At 60.6% G+C, this 23,680-nt stretch overlaps 1 protein-coding gene across 6 annotated transcripts in view; it reads left to right on the forward strand.

The window, feature by feature from the left end:
* Positions 1–23,680, forward strand: part of LOC112975573 (microtubule-actin cross-linking factor 1, isoforms 1/2/3/5-like) — an 82,091-nt gene that overhangs the window by 14,724 nt on the left and 43,687 nt on the right. For all 6 annotated transcript variants that reach the window (XM_026085861.1, XM_026085859.1, XM_026085862.1 and 3 more), the window contains exons 2-18: positions 4,373–4,434; positions 5,556–5,645; positions 8,697–8,774; positions 10,727–10,819; positions 18,384–18,550; positions 18,948–19,060; positions 19,172–19,278; positions 19,856–19,975; positions 20,084–20,179; positions 20,415–20,542; positions 20,656–20,749; positions 20,913–21,067; positions 21,189–21,465; positions 21,923–22,051; positions 22,353–22,430; positions 22,659–22,820; positions 23,492–23,596. In XM_026085861.1, coding sequence (XP_025941646.1) covers positions 4,373–4,434; positions 5,556–5,645; positions 8,697–8,774; positions 10,727–10,819; positions 18,384–18,550; positions 18,948–19,060; positions 19,172–19,278; positions 19,856–19,975; positions 20,084–20,179; positions 20,415–20,542; positions 20,656–20,749; positions 20,913–21,067; positions 21,189–21,465; positions 21,923–22,051; positions 22,353–22,430; positions 22,659–22,820; positions 23,492–23,596 — 2,054 coding nt within the window. The remainder of the gene's footprint in view (positions 1–4,372; positions 4,435–5,555; positions 5,646–8,696; positions 8,775–10,726; positions 10,820–18,383; positions 18,551–18,947; positions 19,061–19,171; positions 19,279–19,855; positions 19,976–20,083; positions 20,180–20,414; positions 20,543–20,655; positions 20,750–20,912; positions 21,068–21,188; positions 21,466–21,922; positions 22,052–22,352; positions 22,431–22,658; positions 22,821–23,491; positions 23,597–23,680) is intronic.

Raw genomic sequence — 23,680 nt, forward strand, 5'->3', positions numbered from 1 at the left:
TCTGTCCCTTCTCTTGATAAAAAAATAGTGATGCAAGTGTTGGAAAAAAGTGAGTTTCCCCTTAGTTATTCCTTTCTCGGTAAAAATCAGATAATATCGACCTCAAGCGTGCTGCCGCTCAGACTCTCCCAGCGGGCTGGACGATGAGGGTCATCTTGCAGCAGCTTGGCTTATAAAAATAGCCCCGCTTACGGCCCGGTGCCGGCRGTCCCCGCCAGCGCCTGCCCCGGCCTCCCGGGCCCTCGTTGCTTCTCAGGTGGCTCCCGCGTGTTGGATAGGTTTCCACCGCAGGTATCTCATGCATTTTTCCGTGTTGAATCACACGCCGTTTGCTCTCGCTGTTTTGAAACCCTCTCCGAGTCCTGCCCCGTTAGCTCCGCTTCCGTGGCGGCTTGTGGCAGCTCTCAAATTGCCCACCGGCGCATTTAAAATACCGTGTATTGCCCCGGGTCCCCCGTCTTAAAACGCTTGAAGAAAAACTGCCCTCAGCCCCAGCCTTGCTCGGCTGTTGAATCCCCAAAGCAGCTTTCACGCACAGCGGGGATTCGGAGGTGTCCTCGAGCTCTCCGGGAGCTCGCCCAGCGCAGGGACGGAGCCGATGTCCCCCTCGCTCCCGCGGCACCCGGCACTGGAGTTTCGTGGCAGGGAGCATTAAGGTGGGCGGTTGATGAGATTTGACAGGTGCGTAAGGCGCTTGGTCCTGCAAAGGTCCCGGTCTCGAAGGCAGGCAGCTGGACGCCGCTCGCCTGCAGCGCGCTGCCGCCGGGGCTGGGCTCGGGGCTCGGCGCCCTCGCTCGAGGCGCGTTGGCCCAGGTTGTCCTGCAGCGATGCCCGCCCGCCCCGGGCAGCGGCTGTAGAGGCCTTTGGTGGATGATCTGCGCGAGAGGGACAAGTGCCCGACTGCGCAGGGGTAAGCGGGGCGGGCGAGGTGCAGGGAGGTGACCGAGGCCGTGCAGCAAGGCGGTGGCGGAGCAGCCGCTGGCACGCRGGTCTTGCACCGTGGCGCTGCCGGCAATTCCCGTGGTTCCAGTTGTGCTGTTGCTGGGGCAAGATTCAAGAGCCTTAGTTCACCGGCATCATACTAACGCGGGTCAGCTCTGGAGTCCGTCTTTCCTTCCCTCGCCGGCTGCTTTCTCGTCTTCTGTCCGATGTGGCAACTGGGGGAATTTTGCAATCTTTCTTCTGGCCGTGCCCTCCCCGTGTGCCAGCCAGGCCACAGGCAAGAGCCGCTTTGCTTTGCCTCTGCTCTCTATTCCTGGCTGGAATGTGGGGCTGGGATATCTCCGGGTGGCAAGGGGCCGGGCTGGGAAGAGCGGCTGGCGAAGCTCCGCGAGGACGGAGAGGAGCAGGGGGGGAGCTGCCACCGGCTGGAAGCGATTAGCCAGTGAGAGATAAGCTGGCAAGGCCTTAATGTTGTAAGTAAGAAGTAACCGTGCGTTATTATTAGCTCGGAGGGCAGCGCGGGCGTGGGGTGGAGAGGTACAGACTAGTTGGGACTGGGGAGCCGTGCGGAGGTGTTGAAACGGGGCAAGAAAAGGGAAAAAAACCCTCGGTTTAAGAGGAGAAGAGGGAGCATGCCAAGGAGCTGCAGGGATCGCCGTGACCCGGCGCCTCGCGTGGCCAGCCCCAAACTTCCCGTGCTCTTTGCCGTGCGCTGGAATACGTTCCCGCCGTTCCCCAGCAGCGAGCAGGGTGGCAGGGCCTGCCCCGGCTCCGAAGAGGGATTATATTTGGAAGAGAAGGAAGAGAGGTGGTGATAACGCAGGCCCCTGTTATCAGGGGAGCCGTCGTGAGCGCTCTCCGAGCAGGATTGCAGCCAGAGCGCTTGGGTCTTGGCTCCGCGGCTTCGGCTCCAGGAAACCCTTTGTGAAGAAGCTGCTGGCTGGGCGGGAGCGGGGGAAAACAGCCCCGCATTGTCCGGCTGCCGGCCGCGAGGCCGGTGCAATTAAGCGAGAACTGGAAAACAAGGCGGGGAGAAACGAGCCGAGAGGCTGTCCRCAGGGCAGTGCCCGGCGCTGCGATTCCCGGGATGTGCGGTGCCGCTCCTGGGCACCGCCAGGCGAACCTGCTCCGCTCCTGGATAAGGCAGGCGGATGGAAAGTCTGCGTTTCGCCCACTCGGCTTTGGTTTGACCTGCACCGCTGAGGACTTCTTTCCGCTGCCCGGAGCGCTGCCGGTCCCTGGAAAGCCTCTCGCTTGCTCGCAGGAGCCTTCGGTCGGGCAGTAGCTCGTCCCTCGCCCGCCCGCGGCAAAGCCCTGCCGGGTGGGAGCGTGTTTTGCAGCTTTGCAGCGTGCCGGGACGATGGGCTGCTCCGGCTTTCCCGGACATGGACCTGCCGGCCGGGACTGAACCCACCCGGAGCCAAACTCGGCTTCTTGGCGCTCTCTGCGCGCCGGGCTCGGGAGCATCCGGAAAAAGCGCTTGGGAAAGCACAAGGCAATCGGCGCCGCGGCGGAGGGCTTTGCAGCGATGCCGATGCCGCGGCGCGGAAGCGGGCTCGTCCGGGCCTCGAAGCCGCCGGCGTAGGAAGTGGCGCCGTGGGAGGAGCCGCGGCGGAGCGGTGCGCGGCGGCGAGGTCGGCAGGGCCGGGCCGCGCGGCGGGACCCCCCTTGCCGCCCGGCGCGGCGGATGGCGGCGGCGCAGCTCTACCGGGAGCGGCGGCGGCTGACGGCRCACCTGGCGTGCCGGATGTGCTGCATCGGTTAGTGCGCGCTCGCGGGAAGCGGGGATGTGCCGGCGTGCGGCCCGCGTGGCCGGCGCCTCCCGGGCTTTCCCCGGCCCCCGTGGACGGCTCGGGGCAGGGGTGCAGGAGAGGTCCCGAAAAACCCATTGGGGCGAGAYGGCCCCGTTGCTGGGAGGGATTTAAGAGAGAGAGATGTTGTTTTTCTCCCTTTTCCTGATTTTTGGCGCAGTGGAGCGTGGTGCCCAAGGGACCGCCRGGTCGGTGGGTTTTGGCTATGCGCTGGTGTGCGTGTGCAGGTCCCCCCGACTCACGCGATAAAATGGCAAAACATTCTCAAAATGATCTTTTTGGAGGCTGCTTGGTTTCCCATGAACTCGCCCTACCCGTACGCAGCGAGCAGGCTTTATACGCAGCGGTGCACGTACCCGCGCACCAGCTCCCTGGCGAGTCCCCGGCTGCCGGCCCGGACACCGCAGGCCTTTCGGCTTCCGCTCCCTCCCAGGTGTCCCTGTGCATCCGGTCCGGGCAGCGCTCCGGAAATTTGGGAAGGGCTCAGAAATGCACCCTTGTGGCTCGCGACGTGCTGCTGCTCGAGCCATCGCTGCACCTCGCTCTCGGCCGGGGCAGCCGGCCGGCACTGACAGCAGCGGGTGGAAAAACTGCCTAAAAGCCGGACTCGGAGCGCTCTTCCACGTGGCGGCGTCGGATCGGTACGAAGGCACTGTCTCCCCTCGGAGGTGATGCTGCTAAAGCTGGACGATCCCGTTCGGCACAGGGCTGGCTTCGCTTGCAGCCGAGCAGCCCCGGGYGCCGTGCCGCGTGCGCCTGAGCCCTGTCCCCGCTCGTTGCACGGTCGCCGGGCTGGGAAATGCCGCCGCTTTCCGGGTGGATGCTCCCGGCACCGGGACCCCTCGGGGCAGGATTGCCTTCGGCAGGGCCATGTCAGTCGTGCCGGGCCACGGGCAGGAGCCGCCCATGTCCAGCCCGGGYGTCCTTGGCTGAGCCGAGGGACGGRAATAAACRGTAAATCCTTAAAATCCAGTGAACCAAAATACAGCGAAAGCATAAGCTGCCAATTGCATGTATGGTTAGTGCCCAGCAGAGGCCTTTTAAGGGACATCTGGGGGTTTTTATGCAGCACTTCTAAAGCCTGCGGGTGCAGAAGGGGGGGCCCATTGCACAGGGTGTGGGAGAAACCTCGCTGCAACGCGGACGCCGCGAGGCCGGGGGGTCCGGTGGAGGGACGGAGTCAGAGCGGGCCCCGCCGTCGAATGCAGCTGAGCCCGTTGCAATAAGCTGGCCTGCTCTTATTTAAATAAAGCCGCTTCCCCCAAATAAGCGGCGTATTGAGTTTCGGCCGTGGGGGTGTTCCCGCGGGCCGAGCCGCTCGGGGGTGGTTGGTGCCTGGAGCGACTGTGGGAAAAACACAACTTTATCGGGTCCTTTTTTGTACCTCTGCGCCGGAGCGAGACTTTGGCACCCCGGGCAAACCAGTGCCTAAGGGTGTTCTGTTCCCGGGGCACCGTGGTCCGTCTGTCTGTCCGTCGTGGGCCGAGCCGGAGGGGGGGACGGGACGCCCGACGGGCTCTGGCAGCGATTCCTGCGCCTCCCCCTGCCGCGCGGTGAAGGTCGTTTAAGGTTTTGCTGGACAGCCCTGACCGAGGCTCCTCTCTGTGTTCTCTTAACAGATGAACGGGACAGAGTCCAGAAGAAAACCTTCACTAAATGGGTCAATAAACACTTGATGAAGGTAAGAGTAGAGCATTTTGCCTTAAAGCGGGTTAAAAGGTGGTCTGTCTGTCCATTCCGGCTCGGGAGCAGCAGATAAACGCCTATATTTTTGTCGGGGAGCCTTTGCCTCGGCTTTGCGGGTGTTCAAAATGCAGCGCCCGCGCTCCCAGCGGAGATGGATGCTGTGGGAATGCCCAGGTGCCTTTGGAGGGCACCGTAACGCCGCAGCCTGGTCGCCGTCACCGCCTCCGCCCGGTGCCCGCGCAGCCCCTGCGTTAGCACCCGCGCGCGCTTTGCACATCCTTGCGGCGGCGTCGCGGCCGCGCTCCGAGCCGCTCTGTCCCCGGGCTCGCAGGGAGCTGCTGGGAATCTCCGGTAGCTAAGTGGGATTAACACAGCACGGCAAGGTGCCTCCCGCTTTTCTTGGTCAACCGCCAGGTGTTTTTTCATTAATTTTCTGTTTAAAAAWATATATATATATGGTTTGGGCATTAAAGGTGTTGCAGTGTTTTCCGCCAGCTTTGCAAACCTCGGCGTTCACCTTCCAGCTGCTTCTAAATCCTAGAAAGGGAAGGGGGGCGGAGGGGTCAGGCTGCTATATGAAAACCCTGCGGGGTTGTTTTTAGCTGCGTAAAACACCTGAATTTGCTGGGGGAAGAGCCGGTACAGAGGTTTCGTGTTTCTAGGAGAACTTCCCACCTGCACTAGTAACGGAGCAAGAAAGCATGCAATCAGCCTGCTTTTGCAGCCGTGCTTCCCCGTGGAAAATACCCTCTGTTCTTAAATGGAAACTAAATGCCATATGGTATTTTGCGGGGGACGTTATAAAGTAATGTAATAAATTACAGTGTTGCTTCAGGACGGAGCTAGCCTTTCTTCCGAGCTCTGCATGCAGCACTACGGGATTGCCCAGGGTACGAGTGGTTTAACAGGGATCTGTTTGTGCGTCTGAAATTGGCAGCAGCTTCTGCCAGGCCATTTGGGAAACCGGAGGCTGGTCTCCTTAGCAATAATTTTGGAATAGCCGTTTTAAACGCGGGCGTCTTGGAGAGAGGCGGCTGCTCGCAAGCGCCGGTGCCCTCCTCCCGCGCGGCAGGGCGGCCCGTCCCTGAGAGCGTTTCCTTCCCCCCGTCTCCCCAGGTGCGCAAGCACATCAACGACCTCTACGAGGACCTGCGAGATGGCCACAACTTGATCTCCCTCCTGGAGGTCCTGTCGGGCGTGAAACTGGTAAGTCTGGAGGTTCGCCTGGCGCCGCTGCCGTCCCCTCCGCCACCACCGCCTGCTTCCTCCTCCTGCACCTTCCCCCTCCGCTCTGGTCGAGTCGCAGCGATCAGCAGTTGTTTTTTATGCCATGGTTCTTTTGTTCTTGTTTTTTGTTGGTTTTCTTTTTTTATTRTTTTTTTAATTTATATTTTTCACTCAGATGTGTGTTCCTCATGCTGATTTCTTGGATACCACTAAAGCGTGTGATTATCTAAAACTGCCGTTTTACAGTGCCCCGGGTAGACCCCTCTTTCTGGGAGGGCTTACAAGCACTTATTTTCCATATTTTTCTATATATTTAAAATAGTGAATAATAATGGCTCTGATGAGAACTGCTTCCACGACCGTTTGTCTGGCRGCTTAGCTCAGAGTTCGCAGAGTTGGTAGGATTCGTGCTGCCCTATCCTGCTCCAAACTTAGCAACCTCTGAATGAGCCGGATTTGTGGAAATCAATAGTTGTCTGGCACGCAAACATCTATTCTTGCAGCTCGAACATAGTGGGATCCCCTTCCCTCCTCCTCCTCCTCCTTTTTAGACTGTCACATTTAGTTAGCGCTGGGAAGATCCTTATTGGTGCAACACTGTAGCACAGCAGGAATTATTTCAGTTTTCCCCTAAAATAGGATCTGGTTAACTCGCTCCGTTACCCTCCCGAGATACCAAATCAGAGTTTGTGGGTGTTGCAAAGCTGGATTGAGATGCTTGTGATCCAGACAGCTACTTTCTCTTCATTTTGGCTCCCAAAGCCTTGGGGAAACCTCGGCCTTCAGCCTCCTTTGCAGAAGGGGGTGTGGGACGGCCCCGGGGGCCATGGAAATTGCCCCGGGTGCTGAAGAAGTGCTGGGGTTGTAGCAAACGGGTACCGTTACCTCCGATTTTACCCACTTCTGTCCTGAATCTGGTGGTTGGCGCCTGCTGTCCACCTCATCCCCCCCGAATCCGGCCCTTCCCGGCAGGCGCCCGTGGTATCCAGGAGAGCCGGCTGCCCTTCATCCCTTCCCTCGCCAGGGACCCCCTTGCTGCTGCCTTTTCCTTTACCTGGGCGTCGCATTTTAGTTTCCATTCTGTCTCCCTGTGTGTGTCGCTTCCCCGTCGGTGTCGTCCGTGCCCTGCTCGTTAGCAAAAAGAGCCGTCGGGCGCGAGGAGCCTTCGCCTGGTGAGAGCGCCGTCCTGGCGCCGCGCGAGCAGCGAAGAGCGCGAGGAGGAAGAGGATGGTGACGCAGTAGGTTGAGTCCGTCCCGGACGCAGCGGGGCACTGCGGGCGCCCGCGGATGCTCCAGCGTGACCCAGCGCCCTGCTTGGCTCCGAGCAGGTCGAGGGAGCGGCACGGCCTACGGAGGGGAAGGCGGGCGAGCCGCAAGGCGCCCCATCCCCTGTTCCCCTCGGCCGGGCTGTGTTCCCGTTACCTGGATTATCCGCGAGCGCGGCGCGGTGTCGGCCTGCGGTCGGGGCACGCGACCCACTGGTGTGCAAGCATGAACCTCACCGGCTGGGGTGGGAGGGGAAGGGCCCTGGCCGGGGCGCTCGGACCTCTGCTAACGCCGTCACTGCATGGAGCCACACCGGGCACATCCGCCGTCCCGCGAGGCGAGCGAGGATGAGGCTGGTGTGATGAAGAGGGTCTGGCGCGTGGTCYGTGACCCCACGGAGGTGGAGTGAAGCGCGCCCCAGGCTGAGCTGAGGGTTACCCAACGGGTAGCYGAGCCCCTTCGGCTAGGTCAGGGGAAAGAAATCATGCATTTCCCAGCGCCCGGCTCTGGGTGGTGATTTCCCTGTGCAGGGTCTCTTCCCTGTCGTTCCCGAGCTGCTTGATGAGCCTGGGAAGTGCTGCGGGTGCAGCACCCTCCTGCCAGCTCCCGTCCCTCCGCAGCGCCAGCGATGCTCCTCCGGCAGAGAGGGGTCTTCCCCTTCACGCTGGGGGAGAAAGATGGCACGAAGTAGCTGCGGTGTCTTCTCTGGGTGAGAGAAGTCCAGTGATGCCTCCAGGCTGTGCCAGGCCATGGTTTGGGCTCCAGTCCCACCCTGTGCTGATTCAGAGCAGACCTGGCGTTGGGTGCCGGCAGCCCAGGTTCGTGCACAGAGGTCTGAGCCTCGTGCTCAGCCGTTCCCGTACCCCTTCCCCAGGCCAGAGCTCAACCATGAGTTATCTTGGAAAACCAGCTGCCCGCTGGAGATGAGCACAGCTGAGGCTGTTTCGTTCCTCCCCTCCCCAGCGGATCAGGGATGGGGCCTGGAGCAGCAGCCCCTCCTCGCGCCTCGAAGCCGAGGCTGGGTGCCGCTGCGGCTCTGCTGACTGGGGAGAGTCCTACACGCCGCGGCGGAGCAGAGGGCAGAGCTGAGACCGTGGTTTTCCTGCCGTTGGGTGGGGACCCACAGCCGGTCCCTGGCCGGATCTGCGCATCCTGCTGCAGAGCAGCGTCTGCTTCCACTGGGACGTGCCGGACTCTCCTGCCCTCCTGGCAGCGCGTTGCAGCTGTAGCTCTCCATGTCATGCTCTCCTCCCTCCTCCCAGCTCGTCTTGCCTATTGCTGACCATGGCGTGGARGCAATGACACCCCGGATTGGGGTGGGCAAGTTGACTCACGAAGCCTCTTCCTCTGAGCCCGAGCTGTTGGTGCCTGACGCCGCGAGCCAGGCGCAGTGCAGCCTTGGTGCGGGGTCTCCTGCTGAAGGCAGAGGTGTCTCACGGGTGGGCTCAGAGCAGGAGGTCAATGTCTCAGGGGCTTTCCATCTCTGTGCCCTGCCAAAGGCCTTTTCGTCCAATTTCAGTGGGATCTTGTGCAATAGTGAAAGTTTCCGCCTGCAGAGCAAGTGCAGAGTGTGTTGCGTGCACGCTGGGTCACACGAGCACCCCGAGCCCTGCTGCCGCGCTCGAGCGGGCTCCCACGCGCATCGGGGAAGCCCCGTGGGGCATGCGGGGTGTGCAGTGCCGGGCGGCCGTGCATGCGACTGCTGCCAGCCCAGTCCTGCTGCCGTGCGAGGGCTCGACTGAAGCCACTGCCTCTGTTTTGCAGCCGCGYGAGAAGGGCCGGATGCGCTTCCACAGGCTCCAGAACGTGCAGATTGCCCTGGATTTCCTGAAGCAGCGGCAGGTAAGGGCTGGGCAGTGCCTGACAGGTGCTTCTTGATTTAAGCTCTTCCAGAAGGAGACCGGAATGATTTGTCACTCTTTCTTCTGGCTGTGGCTTGGGAAGAGTGTAAAGAAGCAACATCAGCCTGTTTCTGGGGTGTGCCTGTCCCAGAGGTGTCCGGGTGCCGGTTAATGCCAGCTCCGTAGAGTGAATTTCTCTTGTGCATACTCAGAAGTGTCTGTGCAGTGCAAAAACTAGTATCAAAATGAGGGATTAGGCTCCTGTTCTGGGAGGGGTTTTGCAAATGTCACAGATCAGTTGCTCCTGCGGAGCCTCCCCTGGGGCTGCTCAGCACGTCGGAGGTGTTGCAGCCGGGATGTCGGAGGTGTTGCAGCCGGGTCGTGGCTGCGGCACTTCCGGGCGCTGCCGGCAGCTCGGATGCCAGCCCCGATGACGTGCGCCGTGCGAGCCTGCCCGCGCCCGGGAAGCCGGGCAGCCAGCTTGTGCTCAGCACCACGTGGCCGTGCTGTCAGAGCTCAGGCGTATGATCCTCCCGTCCTTGCCCGGAGCCGCCTTCGGCAGCGGCTTCCTTCTGCTTTTCGGAGGACGGGCCGCCTCTGGCAGGCGGGCGGGAGGTGCTGGCCCCCGYGTGCCTGTCTGCGCGCGCTCAGCGTGTCTCGGGGGGATGCAGGAGCTGCTCCGGCTCCTTGGCCAGACCTCTCGCCCCGCAGCGGCGGGTGCRTCCCCAGACTTGTTCTTGGTGCAGGTGAAACCCCTGCAGCTCCCCGGGGCCGGGTGCCCTGCTGGGCTTGTTTTGTCAGGTCTCCCAGTCGCAGTGCTCCCCGCAGATGTGGAGACGATGATAAACGTTATCGGTTCATGCTGAAGCAGAGATTTTCTTTCCCTGCTGGCCTGAGGGCACTGAATAAATTTGAGCGCATGCCYGACGCCAGGGAGGGTGAACAGCTTCCAGGCCCCCGCCCTCCCTCTCCCCAGCCCYGTGATAGAGACATTTTGCCGGAGGCTCTTGGGAGCTTGTTTCTCTACTTGGATTAAACACCTTTTTCCTTTGAAGCGCCATGGCCTGGCGGCAGAGTGCTTGCTGGGACGTCTTCCCCGGACGCTCCTGTTAGCGCTCCTTCCCGCAGGGTCGCGGCTCCCAGCTCCGGCTGCGGCGGGAAGTGCGCCCTGCTCTCTCCAGGGACAACCCCAGGGTGGGGGAGAAGAGCCCAAAGCAAGCAGCAGCTCCGGGAAACGGGGCTGCGAGGGGGGCGGGAGCAGCAGCCGAGGCAGCGCTGCTGCGGTCGGCATCTGCTGGAAGTGCTGAGGCTGTTGCAGGAGTCTCCGTGCGGTTCATGAACCGCTCCAGAGGGAAGCAGGGGGAAGGAGCAGTTTGGGGGCTGGGGCACGGGTCTGGAGTCTGCCCGGACATGGGGGGGGTCCTGGGGGGTCCTGCTCCGCTCCTCCCTGCGGGCAGCGCTGGCTTGTCTGCTGTTGGTAGGGCTGATTTTTAGCAGCTTGGTTTTGAGCCCAGGAGGGAGTTAATGAAGCTGGCCCGTCCTCTCTTAACCATGCTCTGTGGTCTGTAGCTATTAAATTATGCAGCAGCGCTGGGGGCTTTGGGGAGAGACACTTCTCCATGTGAACTGAAATCAAGCGGTTAAGTGCTGGTAAAGCACTTCTGGATGCCTGGCCGGAGAAGTGCAAACCGGTTCCTGTAACCCCCCCGCCCCTTAGAGCAGCGGCGCGGGGTGGCCTCGTCCGTCTGCCGCGGAGACGCGCAGCCTCTCCGGCAAGCGCGGGGGTTAGCCAAAGGGTCTTGATTTTCTGTTGCCTCTTCTGGGTGCTTGGGGCAGGCTCCAGAGGGAGGGTCCGGCGGGGACCTGGGGGACAGCGTGCTTGGGGACGGGTCCTGCCGTGCTCTTTGTGGGTGCATCCGACAGGAAGCTCTGACCCTGTTCCTTCTCTTTCAGGTGAAACTGGTGAACATTCGCAATGATGACATTACGGACGGCAACCCCAAGCTCACCCTGGGGCTCATATGGACGATTATCCTCCACTTCCAGGTAGGCCGCGAATGTTTTCCATTGAAGGACACGGGGCAGATGGAGGGAGCATGTTGTCTCCCCAGGGCGCTGGCATCTGTCCCCGCGCGTGCATGTGTCTCATGGCGAGGCCTGCGCGCAGCCTGCTCGGGAGGATTAACACACATCGCAGTGTCATGGAGACCAGTGTCAGCGCATAACAACTCCCTTTTCTCATCATTTACATAACTAAATCATTAATGATGGATTGTGTGCTGTGGCCTCCTGGTTGGCACCAAGGCTGCTGGCAGGAGCTGTTTGCTCAGCTGAGCTCCGGAGGAGGCCGCGAACTCGGAGGAGACCGCGCGGGGACAGGGCGAGCTCACGTCAGGGCAGGGACGTTCGTCCCAGAGGCGCTCTCAGCCCTTTGCGTGGTTGCTTCAGTGAGTCAGAAGCCGCAGGGCCCTTCGTTAGGGTGGAAAATGTCAGCTGCACGACAGCAGTTCAGGATGAGGATGGGAGAAACTGTTTGCTCCAGCTGCGGTGCTGGGGAAGGAACTTAGGACCATCTCCAGCCATTGTGTATTATGGATGCTCTTGCTGAACAGGGTCTCAGGTCTTTCATAGCCTCGTGTTATTGCGATGTTGCTCTGATACCCTCAGGAAGCTGACGTGGGGCCCCTAGTGCCACGATGCAGCACTGGGGAGCTGGGAAGGATGCTCTGAACGGCCTTGCCAAGGGGGAGCAGAGATGGGGGAGGACCGTGCTCAACCAGGATGATTAAACCCAGTCCTTGAAGGGTGGGCGAGGAAACGGGGTGCRAGTGCATGCCGCAGTGAGCCCTCGGTCTCCAAGAGCCGGGAGTCGCTGCGCGCGGCAGTGGCCGAGGAGGATCCTGTGCGCCCGTGCCGCGGGTTGCGGACGCCTTTGCTGATGTCTCCTGTTTGGGGTGGCAATTTGGAGAAGACCTTTCATAACCGTGTTGCCATGTGCCAGGGTGGTCGAGTGTCCACGTGTGAGCCGTGGGGGCTCTGTGCCCGGCTGGGCTCGCTGCTTCGGGAGCCAGCCGAAGTGCAGAGTCGCTTGCTCCTCGCCCGGGAGCTAACACTTGCCGTTCAGGCTCCCGCCTGCGGTGTCGGAGGGAGCCCGGGACTCTTTACGGACCTGCCCGCCCTCCCGTGCCGCTTCTTCAGCGGTGGTGCTGGGAGCTGCTTGTTAGCGATCAGCGTGGGGAGGCAAACGAGCTGCCGTCCCGGTTCCCCCACGTACGAGCAGCCCCTGGGAGCTGCCGCATCCAGAGGTGGGAAGGAATCCTGGGAAGTCTGCAAGCCTCTGGGAGCTGCCGCATCCAGAGGTGGGAAGGGACCCTGGGAGGTCTCCAATCCTCTGGGAGCTGCCGCATCCAGAGGTGGGAAGGGACCCTGGGAGGTCTCCAATCCTCTGGGAGCTGCTGCATCCAGAGGTGGGAAGGGACCCTGGGAGGTCTCCAAGCCTCTGGGAGCTGCCGCATCCAGGCTCTGACGTATCCCGACTGGCATCCTTCAGACACGACGAGCGCTTGCTGTGAGACCTCTTAAGGAAGCTTTCCATTTTCAGAGGATGAGTGCGCAGTCCCCCTGGGAGCCCCCAGCGTAGCCGGGCATCCAGTGCTACTAGTTATTTTGGAAAACATGGAAGGTTTTGGCTTTTTGTGATGATGCGGAGGGGTCAGGGCTGGTGCGTTCGCAGGCTGTCTCTGCTACTGGGGGCATTTTTGGGTGGCACCGTCCCTGCGAATGGGGAAGTGATGACTGGGCACAGCTCAAAGGGACGTTCCCGAGTGCCCGCGCATGCCCGAGCCAAGCACGCTCCCGGTGCCGGGGTGGCCAGGCCAGCGTGTCTTTGCCAGACTTCTAGACCTGGATGTCTTGGGAATATGCTTTCTGGGGCATTTGTGCTTCTCAACTTAATGCACGGATATGAATTGGGTCCGAAGCTGCTGACAAGGCTCTCCATTGGTGTTTTGGTCCTGGGAAGCAGTCGGGGTTGAGCAGGGCCGGGATGCTGATGAGTCATTGGTGTGGGAGATGTGGGGCCCTGGTGTCTGCCAAGCCATCCTCTCCCCACTGCCTTCGGGGTGGCTGTGGGGCTGGTCTCTGCTCTCCCCTGGGCCTGGAGGAAACCGGAGAAGGAGAGCAGAGCCAAGGCAGGGAACCGCCGGCGCTTTCCACAACTGCCCGGCCCTTCCCCTTTCCCATGTGGGATGGGATCCCGGGTCCCCTCCTGGGCCRGGAAGCCAGGAGGTGGCACTGCCACTGCGCTGCCGGGGGTCTGGGGTGGGTGACCTGGGTGTCCAGCCCCACGGGGCCGATGGGGGAGCAGGGCTGGCGCCGATGGGCCTGCACGGCTGCGATGGCTCCTCTCCCCGCCTGCGCTAAAGGGATTTTTTCTCGGGTTCTAGCTCTATTGCGGAGCCCTTAATCTCCCGTATCCCGCTGCCGCAGCGCCGCCCCGGCTTCCCCCCCCGGCAGAGCCAGCGAGGCCCCGGGGAGGGGGTTTGGGGCGCGAYGGTGCCCATTTGGAGCCTGTGCGCCGGGAGCTCTCCTGGGCCTGGAGTGCAGGGCCGGGTTTGGGGGCTGCCCCTTGCCGTGGGCGCCCCTGGCCGTGGGCGCTCAGCGGGGTCCCTTCCTCGAGGAGAGGCTCCGGCCCCTGAGCTCCSCCCCCTTTCTCGATGCCACCTTCCTCCCCGTCCTCTGCCTCGCTCCTGCTTTTGGCACGTGTTGCTGCGCTGCGGTYGCCTCCGCGCTGGCGAGAGGGTGCAGGCTGCTGGCTTTGCCTCTTGGTGCCCGGGGGTCACCGCYGCGGGAAGCGGTGCCGGAGCCGCGGCAGCAGCAGGCACCCGGAGCACCTTCTGTGGCGGCACAGCTGCCCCTCCGCGCTGCCGGTTCGGGATGCCTGGCAGGAGGGTCGGCGCTTGCCACGGCCCCTTTGGGCTCTCCCTGCTCAAGAATCGGGGAGGAAATCTCCGTGCGCGGGAGCAGTCCCTCCATGACGCCTCCCCCGGAGCCGCCGGGGTGGGTTCGGTGCCCGAGGCAGGTGCCGGGCTTTCTGCTCCGGCGCTGTGGGGTTTCCCTCTGGTATGCGTGCGGAGCCGCTCTGACTCCTCCCTGCTTTTTTCCTATTTCTCTCCCACCCCTTCCTTTATGCTACCTTTGCCAACCTTCCCCCTTTCTTTTCCTTTTCCTTTTTTTTCCCACTTTCCTCCCTCCCCCCTTCCTCCCCACCACCCTCTCCCAGCCTCTCCCTCCCTTCTCCCCGGTTTTCCGTCTGCTTCTCGCTCTCTGTTTGTGTTACCGAGGGCAGTGCTCCAATTACCTCATATTTGGAGAGCGAACGCTGCAGCCAATCCGGGCGCCGTCTGCTTTTAGGTCAAGTGATTTCTGAACTGCAGTGAGATGCTTTGAATTTGTCTTGTTGCAGCTCCCAGGCTGTAAGATGGCTGTCTGGAGCGGCAGCRGCTGGGAGCCTCCGCGTGCGCCAGCGCGCGGGGGAGAAGATGAGGGATAGCTGGCGGTGCCGCACGTTTGGGAATGTGCGTCTAATCYGATGAAGCGGAAGCCGGGGTTTATCCGGGAGCCGGAGCCCAGCTTCGCTGCGCTGCTGCCGGCGCTCTCGGCACGGCGATGGGGAATTCTCTGGGCTGCGTTAAAGGAGCGAAAGAGCCGGCGGCCGGCAAGGCTCCCCTGCCGCCCAAAAAACGGGTCCGCTTCAAACGGAAGCGGCGGGGGAAGAAGAGGACGGCGCCGGAGGCAGCGCCGGAGGAGGAGCAGCCCTCGGCCGGCGGGGAGGTCGCCGAGGAGGACGAGGCGCTGAAGTTGGAAGCGGCTCCGCGGCGGCAGGGAGCAGCGGAGCCGGCCGGGAGCCTGCCGCAAGGTGCCGCGCTGGTCGGGGAGGCTGTGCCCGGTGCGGGGCCCGGCGCCCGGCACCCGGGCCGCGTCGTGCAGGTGAAGGAGCGGTTTCAGGGGGAGATCCAGACGGCTCGCCTGGTGCTGGAGCCACGGGCCGGCCCGGCGGGCGACTCCCCGGAGGAAGGCCTSACCGTCGTCGCCCGTCTGCTCGAGAACCCGGCCGAGAGGCACCGCGAGAAGGCGGCGAGCCGGCTGGTGGAGCTGCAGCGGACCGGCCCCGGCAGCAGCAGGGCTGTGCTGCTGCCGGTGCCCAGCGGGACGGCGGCGGCCCACGGCAGCGGGAGCCCGGCAGCGGGGCTCTGCTCCGGGGCCAGCGAGGAGCCCCCGAAGACACGGGAGACCTGGGAGAGGGAAGAAAGCAATGAGAAAAGTTCAAGCGCTGCGTGGACCAGCTCCTCCGCCGTCGAGCCGGGCACCGTTTCGGAGCTGTCTACACCGTCGCCCATGGTGGAGCAGCTGGAAAGCCGCAGCCTGGCGGGATTGCCATCCTCTCGGGACAGGCCTGCTGCTGGGGCGGGAGATGGCACRTGGACCCGGGGCAGCACGAAGCTGCCGGCGTCCCCGAGCGGGTCCTCCTTCGGCACGGCCCCCTGCTCCTCGGGGTACGCCAGCGACCCGGCGCGCCGGCTGGCGGCGGGCGCTGGAGCCGGCGGCACCTCGGCGGCTCTCACGGGAGACGACCGCGTGCGCCCCGGCGAGGCGGAGCGCCTGGCTCGGAGGGGGCGCGCGGGGACGGCTGCAGGAAGGGTCAGTGGCCGCGATTACCCTAACTGCCTTTTGGGAGCGGGATGYGGGGGGATTTGGTGCGGATCCTCGCGTGTCCCGGGGGGATGGCTCTCTGCCCTCCGGGAGGAACTGAGCATCTCCGCCGAAGCTCCGGTGTCGCGTGCATGCAGCCCAGGGACATCGGGCAATGGTTGGACTCTTTTGGTCCTTTCCCCGGCAGCCGGGAGCTCCGGGCGGCTGCTGCTGCTCCGGGTGAAACTGCCCCTTTGCCATGGCCCGTGCGCTCGCTATAGCCGCTGATCCAGGTGCTTTCGGGCTGCTGCAGCACGTGCCGTCTCGCCACGGTCTGACACGCGTTGGGGGCGTCATCTCCCCCCTGCACGCGTTTAACGCTGCCCCTGGGGCTGGGTGAAGGGGGCAGAGACGGGGCGGCACCGGGGTTATGGGGAACAGGAAACGTCCCCCGGATGTCGTACCCTCCCCTTTAGCCCGGCGCAGCAGAGGGACGCGGAGGGAGGGGAGGCAGGCGAGCGAAGCAGAAACTAACTGTCATCAGCTCCGCGCGGAGCAAGTTTTCCAGGCGCCCTGCTGAGCTCGGAGTCGGGTGCCGCCTCCGTTCCCGGGGTGGGGAGCGGAGACCATCCCTCTCTCCTGCAGCAGATTGCTGGGCTGGTTCAAAGATGCTTTTAATGATACAGGTGATATATAGCCAAGAGTCGCCCGGAAGAGAAAATGGGTCATTTGCCTCTTCTGAGGAGGGTGTGATGCTAGTCTCCAAGAGGAGGAGGAGGAGGAAAGGGAGAGGATGCTGGGGTTGGGGCTGGGGTTGGCCGAGAGGAGGCGTTGCTGTTCGGAGGTCCCTCGGCTGCTCTCATCGGATGCGGCTGKGAGTTTGGCCCGGCTCTTCGTCCCCGGGGATGAGCAGGTAGAGCGTTTGGAGAGCCAGGGAAGAGGCTGCGACCATGAAGAGCTCTGACGTGGTACCACTGTCACAGCCACGTCTTGGACTTCAGCTTCCAGCTACTGGTTGCTTGGTGAAAGAGGCTGGTCCCAAAAAGCTTCAGAAGGGGTTGGCGCCAGCTCCCACGAGCTGGTGGTCTCTTTTCTCGCTGGTGCCTCCCTAAATCTTTGTCCTGACGCAGACAGATGTGAGGAGAAGGGAGGGTGGAGCCGGTGCCACATCCTGAGCCTCTGGAAGTTGGTCCCCAGGAGGGTCTCGTGCAAACCTGCTGGCGGGGAAGGGCCCGGCCGTTGAATAACGCGGAGCTCGCGAGGCACGGCGCGCGCCGGAGCATCCCCGTCCCCCCTGCCGGGAGCAGACCCTCGCCCTGGGCCGGGAAGAGTTAACGGCAGCGCCGGCTGCGTGGCAGCGGCTGACAAAGAGCAGTTTTGTGTGTGATGAGCGTATCGGGCGCCGGGAAGGGAGGCGAGCCGCAGCATACCAATTACGCCGCTCCTCGCCGCGCTTTGGCAGAGCCTTCCCCAGGCGCCGGGGAGGCAGGCGGGAGCGGTTTGTCTTCCATCCGGCAGGTGCCTTTTTTTGCCTGCAAGGGGGATCTGGGCTGGGCTGCGGGCCGGCACCAGCCTCCTCGCCGAGGGGTAGCAGGAAGCGGGATGCGGCTGAGCGTTTCTCGAGCTCTTGTCTTACAAGGAATAAAGCGATGGGATATTTTAAGGACTAGGGGAAAGGAGTGTGGAGGGGTCTTTGAGGAGCCCTGGTGCGGTAGCAAATAGGGCTGGGCCCTGGCTGCACCTTTTCCCGGCAGTGCCGGGAGGCGAGGGAAGCAGCGAGCACGTAACCGAGTTGGCATGCCACCGGCGTCCTGCCTCCGCCGCGGGAATACGTGCAGCTCGGACCCTCCCTTTTGTCTGCCTCTTAATGAAGGGGAGGTAATCGTACTAATTGGGGAGCTGGTGGGGAGGGGATGGGAGAGGAGAAAGCTGCGTCAATCAGAAATATTCTGGCGTGCCGAGACACGTGCGTTTTGTCACGTGCAAGCCTGGGATTCGCAGCCAGGCCTGGGCGTTTATCTAAAGGAATCTGTGACTATAGATCGCTTTTGTTGGGAAACTGGGTCACCGTACCCCGGCACCCTGCGGCACCCGCCTTGCCAGGCGCAGCGAGGCAGAGGGGGATGCGGCAACCCTCTTCCCACCCTGCCCGTCCCCCCGAAAGCACTGCTCGGGGCCGGTGGCCCTGCTCGGAGCCGCTCCGCTTGCCAGCGGTGCCTGAGGGGGACCCCCGCTCCTCTGCTCTGTGCTCGTGGCTATTCTCAAATTGCACCTTCGAGYGCTGTTTCCTCCTTGTTAGGTTTTTTTTGCAATATCGTGTGGGCCAGGGGAAGCGTGGAAACTTGGGGTTTCTCTTTCTGCTTTGCTGTCCCCGTTCTCCGAGCGCAGCCACCCGCAAGATGGGTTGGCGGTAGTGCTGCTGTGAGTTGCGTGGAGGTGCCGTGACACCGGCCCTTGAGCAGCAGGACAAGGGACAGGCCATGCCTCCTTCATGGCTGTCTGGGGCCACCTCAGCCAGCCCAGGTCACRCAGCGCATCAGCACCTCGATGCTCTCCTGTGGGCCTGGTGGTCCGTTTCCAAGCCCACGGGCCGTGGGGTCTCCTTTTGCACATGGTGACGAGAAGTTTCCTTGCGACATTTCCTAGGGATCACCTGATGTGCTTTCAGTGAATCTGTGTCGTAGCCCCTAGGAGCAGGGCAGGGCAGAGGTGCCCCATGTGCCTAATGCCCTCTTTGGTTAGTGATCCTTGTCCTGGAGGTTTAATAGGAGGCTCCCAGATGCACCCAGGAGCCCCAGATACTGTAAGTGACTTCTCACTCCCTGACAGCACATGGAGTGCATGTTTATAGAGATCAGATGTGCCTGGTGGCTTCTTTCCTTCTCCTAAGTCACCCCATGGCTATGCTGCACCCTCACAGATCTCCGATATCTACATCAGCGGAGAGTCGGGGGATATGTCGGCCAAGGAGAAGCTGCTCCTGTGGACGCAGAAGGTGACAGCAGGTTACATTGGAGTGAAGTGCACCAACTTCTCCTCGTGCTGGAGCGATGGGAAGATGTTCAATGCCCTCATCCACAGATACAGGTAGGCAGAAGAGAGCGGCGGAGAGCATCGCCTGGGTGGGAGGATGGGCTTGGAGACCTCCTGGGGTCCCTTCCCACCTCTGGATTTGGTGGTAGTCTGGAGTGCTTGGACATGCAATAGTAGGTGAGGTTGCGGGGAGCAACATCTCTTTCCCCAGCAGCTCCTCCTTACCCAGCTCTTTAGGAGAACTGCCTGATCCTTCCCCTTCCCAACGGGGATTAACCAGGGAGGTGGTGCAGCCCAACTCCCCTTGGAGTGTCACCAGCCTGGGACAGGGCCTCGGAGCAAGCCGAGGCACAGCCTTTGGGTCAGCAGTGCCTGTCCCTGCCTGCTCTACCCCGGGCACCTTGTGCTGTTTGCTAGCACCTGCGTCAGGAGTCTGGCATGTGTCTTGCAGGCCAGATCTGGTGGACATGGAGAGGGTGCAAATACAGAGCAACCGAGAGAATCTGGAGCAGGCCTTTGAAATTGCGGAGCGGCTGGGAGTCACTCGGCTGCTGGATGCAGAAGGTGAGAGATTGGCCAGACCCAGTGGGCAAAACCAGCTCGTGCTGGGAAAGTTTGACCTCTCCGCTTCCTGGTGTTCCTCTGCCTTACTGTGCTTCTCCTGTCCTCTTCCAGATGTGGATGTCCCATCTCCAGATGAGAAGTCTGTGATAACTTACGTGTCTTCAATCTACGATGCCTTTCCCAAAGTCCCTGAGGGAGGAGAAGGGATCAGTGCTATCGTAAGCATTGCTGCTTTTTTGCACCTGAACTGTTTGGGAGGCTGATCCGTGGCTACCTGGAACAGTGGCTTGGGAGGCATCTGCTCGCTGTGTCCCTCAGGAGGAGGGTTTGGAGGCTTCCATTTCAGTCGTAACAGATGGCTGCTGAGTGGAATAGGCTCGAGGGAAGGAAGGAGCTTCCCCATTAGCGTGTCTGCCCTTTTAAACTGCCCGTGTGCCAGTGAGGTCGTGGTGTTCTCCGCAGCCGGGGGGACTGTTTAGGTTATGCCCCAAGTTCTGAGCTCTCGGGAAAGCTGCGGGCAGCAGCTTCGYGAAGCTGGGCTGGCTTCTGGAGAGCAGCTTGCAAGAAGAGTCCTCCCTTTTCCATCCTGTGCCTGTGAGATGGCGTCACAGCGAGGAGACCCAGGCTGCTGGTCCACGTTACAGCCGCTGCGTTTCGCGATGAGCACAGCTGCAACCACGCTGTGTCGGGTCTCTTCTTGCTGTGCCTGGGGACCTGTTGGGGCCGTGCTCTGCCTCTGCCCTGGCGGAGTCCTCCCTGTTGGCGGTGCTTTACGAGGTCTCTCTCGCCTCCCAGGAAGTGGATTCAAGGTGGCTTGAATACCAGAACCGCGTGGAGTCTCTCATCTCGTGGATCAAGCAGCACACGATACTCATGTCAGACAAATCCTTCCCCCAGAACCCTGTAGAACTCAAGGTAGGTCCTGGAGCGAGGGCCCTCCGGAGGGTGCCACAACGCTCAGCTCTGACAGCCACGTGGCATCGTTCCCCAGGCCGATTTCTGATGCAGTCTTTCTCACCCCAGGCACTTTATAATCAATACATACACTTCAAAGAAACTGAAATCCCAGCAAAAGAGCAGGAGAAAGGAAGGATAGAGGAGCTCTACAAACTATTAGAGGTAAGTATCWTCTCAGCTGCACAGAGGCGTGTAGCTGGGAGTGTTATGCTTTTAGCMAGACTTAAACATGCTCAGTTTAGGTTTGTTTTGGAATGGAGAAATGGAAATAACCCTCAGGGTAAATCATCATGCAGGTACCATGCTACATGAGGCAGTACTGTTGCCTCATAGCCCCACTTTCTTTGCCAACTAGAGAACAAGGTATGAAATGCCATTCTGCTGCTGTTTTTTCCAGGTATGGATTGAATTTGGCCGCATCAAGTTGCCCCAGGGTTACCACCCCAACGATGTAGAGGAGGAATGGGGCAAGCTGATCATAGAGATGCTGGAGCGTGAGAAACTCCTGCGGCCAGCAGTGGAGAGGTTGGTGCTCTGCTTGGAGCAGGCAAAGCTCCCTGCTGGGACATCCCCTGCTCCCATGGCTGCAGGGGCAGCTCAAAGCCTTTCTCTCATTCTCTTYCCCTCTGTCATTGCAGGCTGGAACTGCTGCTACAAATTGCTAACAAAATCCAGAATGGTGCTCTGAGCTGTGAAGAAAAACTCACTCTAGCGAAGAACACACTGCAAGCTGTGAGTGGTGGGGTGGTATTTTCCCCCTCTGATTTTAGTGAAGCTTGAGGGTCACAGGGTCCTTTTGGCCTTAAAATCGATGTTGAGTAACCATCTCAATCTCTCTGCTCACGCGCATGGGCCAGAAGGGACCCAGCTTTCATTCTCGTTTGTCTTGGTGCAGGACGCTGCTCACCTGGAGTCTGGCCAGCCGGTGCAGTACGAATCCGACGTGGTCATGTATCTTCAGGAGTGCGAGGGGCTCATCCGCCAGCTACAGGTGGATGTGCAGATCCTTCGGGATGAGAATTACTACCAGCTGGAGGAGCTGGTGTTCAGGTGAGTGGGGCCATGTCCAAGATGGCCTGTGGCTGGAGAAGTGTGGTCAGGGTCTGACGTGCAGGGCTCCCCTGCACCAGCTGTGTCAGGCTTTTTACTCGTGCCTGCTTTGCTCTTCCAGGATCATGCGGCTGCAAGATGAGCTGGTGACGCTGAGACTTGAGTGCACTAACCTGTACAGGAAAGGCCACTTCTCCACCCTGGAGCTGGTACCCACCTCCACGCTGAGCACAACRCACTTGAAGGGCGAGTCGCTGACCAAAGGGCTGCACACCTCGTCTACCTCCTGGTTCCGGAAGCCCATGACCAGGGCAGAGCTGGTGGCCATCTCCTCTTCTGAAGATGAGGGCAGCCTCCGATTTGTGTACGAGCTGCTGGCGTGGGTGGAAGAAATGCAGGTGAGTCCTGGCTCTCTGCTGGGAGCTTAGTTGCTCCCCAGACCACATCAAAGGGTAAAACTGAAAATGATCTGTGCTTTTTTTTTTCCTGTCTCTGTCCGCGAATAGCAATTGTTTTGATGGCTCAGAGTTTCTGGAAAGCATTGATGCTTTTGTCTTGAGTTGGGTTTTCTCTCTTGTGATCCTGCTCTTCACTGGATATTGGAAGATGCTTTCAAAACTGCACACRAAACTGTACTGATCCAATGAGCCCTTTGGTCTTATCTGGGTGTAAGGCCTGTGTGGGCTGCCTCTGAAATCATTCAGTGTTTGAACACTGATTTAGGACTTTCTACCAGGGCTGGCTTGGTACTTGTTGCCTCTGTAGTGACCTAGGAGGTTTCTTTGCCCTCATGTCCTTTTGAGATGTGCTCCTGCAGAAAGGGAGCGCTGACTTAGACCTCTTGGCCTGTTTCAGATGAGGCTGGAGCGGGCAGAGTGGGGGAGCGACCTGCCGAGCGTGGAATCCCAGCTGGAGACCCAGCGGCATGTCCACACTAGTGTGGAGGATCTGGGCTCCAGCGTAAAGGAGGCCCGGATGTACGAGGTATGGTGGTAGGGGCTGGTGGCACCACGCACGGCACGACATGTTTGGAAAGGTTTGGTGGCATTGAGAAGGTGAGGGGGTCGGGAGGTCAGCTCTTACTGAGCTGAGTAAAGGTGTCTGGGGAGCAGGTATTTTTTAAGGATAGAGCTTGGGAATTGATGCTGATTTGATACCAGAGGCTGCTGCCCTGAGCTGTGCTCTCTGCCTACTTGCTCATGGAGAGCTGGGGAGAAAGGTTTAGAGATGGGGTTTCAAAGGATGCTGTTTTGTGTTGAGTAACAGGAACATTTTCATCCTTCAGGGTAAAATGTCTCAGAATTTCCGAGCTAGCTACACAGAGACACTTGGCAAGCTGGAGACGCAGTACTGCAAGCTGATGGTGAGTGGGCTTTGTGCGTGCTGGTAGCACCTTCTGCCACTGCCAGGGGAGTGCATGGTCCATCCCTGCTGTTCTGGTCCTGAGCATCCCTGCTCTGCGGCTGGGGAGGTGGGAGAAGAAACCGGTCGTCATCAGAGCAGGGAAGAGGAGTCATGTTGCTCCCCTCTTTGGGGCTCAGCCCCTGCTCTGAGAACTCACACAGGGGATGGGTCACTTTATTGCGTCCAGGAAACCTCGAGCTTCCGCCTGAGACATCTCCAGAGCTTGCATGGATTTGTGTCTCGAGCCACTGCTGAGCTGATTTGGTTGAATGAGAAGGAGGAAGAGGAACTGGCGTAYGACTGGAGTGACAACAACCCTAACATTGCAGCCAAGAGGAACTATTTCTCAGTGAGTGACCTGCCAGTCCACAGTGGCCCCCTGAGCAGGGCTGGTGGGACGGATGCTCTCCTGATCATGCCGCTGCAGCTTTTAAACTGCTGCAGGACTTTTGTCTACTAACAAACTTGCAAAAATCCCCAGAAGTTTAATGTTCCCTCCTRAGTTACCCGAATTGTAGCTCATGAATGCATGCTGGTGAAGCTGATGAAGCAGCTCTCCCTAGAGCTGAGAGTGCAAAGGAGGGTCTGTCCAATTGAGTTTCAATCAAAAAGGCATTTTTAGCACTACTTGGAACTAAAGGCATCCTTAWGTAGGAGGAGGGGGGGAAAAAAAGAGTCTGGGCTAAAGAAGAAAATTGGTTGCTCTTTAAAGCAGTACAAGTAAATTGGTGCCATTCCACATTTGCCATGCTTGGAATTGAGGAGGCCCCAGGCCAGTTTCCAGTATCTGTTATAGATCTGCCCCATGCGAGTGTTTGGTGCAGATGAGGCATCCTGATGGGGAATGGCTGTGGTGCTCTTAAACCAGGCTGGTTTCTCTGAGATCTTCTGGTATTAACTGCAACGCTCAATGGGACGGGGTGACCGTAGGCTTCGTTTCCCACGCTGCTTGTTTCATTAGTTGGTTGCAGACTGCTCCTGATAGCCAAGGTTTCGACTTTGCTTGTGTCCATTACTCAGGAGCTGACGATGGAGCTGGAAGAGAAGCAGGATATCTTCCGGTCCCTCCAAGATACAGCCGAGCTGCTGTCCCTGGAGAATCACCCAGCCAAGCAAACCGTAGAGGTGAGTGGGCAATGGCAGGGCAGAGGAGCAGAGAGGCTCCAGCGGGAGCCCCATGAATCAGGTGGCAGCAAATCTTCCAAAACG

Source organism: Apteryx rowi, unplaced genomic scaffold (assembly GCF_003343035.1).
Source record: "Apteryx rowi isolate R43461 unplaced genomic scaffold, aptRow1 scaffold_68, whole genome shotgun sequence".
Classification (NCBI taxonomy): domain Eukaryota; kingdom Metazoa; phylum Chordata; class Aves; order Apterygiformes; family Apterygidae; genus Apteryx; species Apteryx rowi.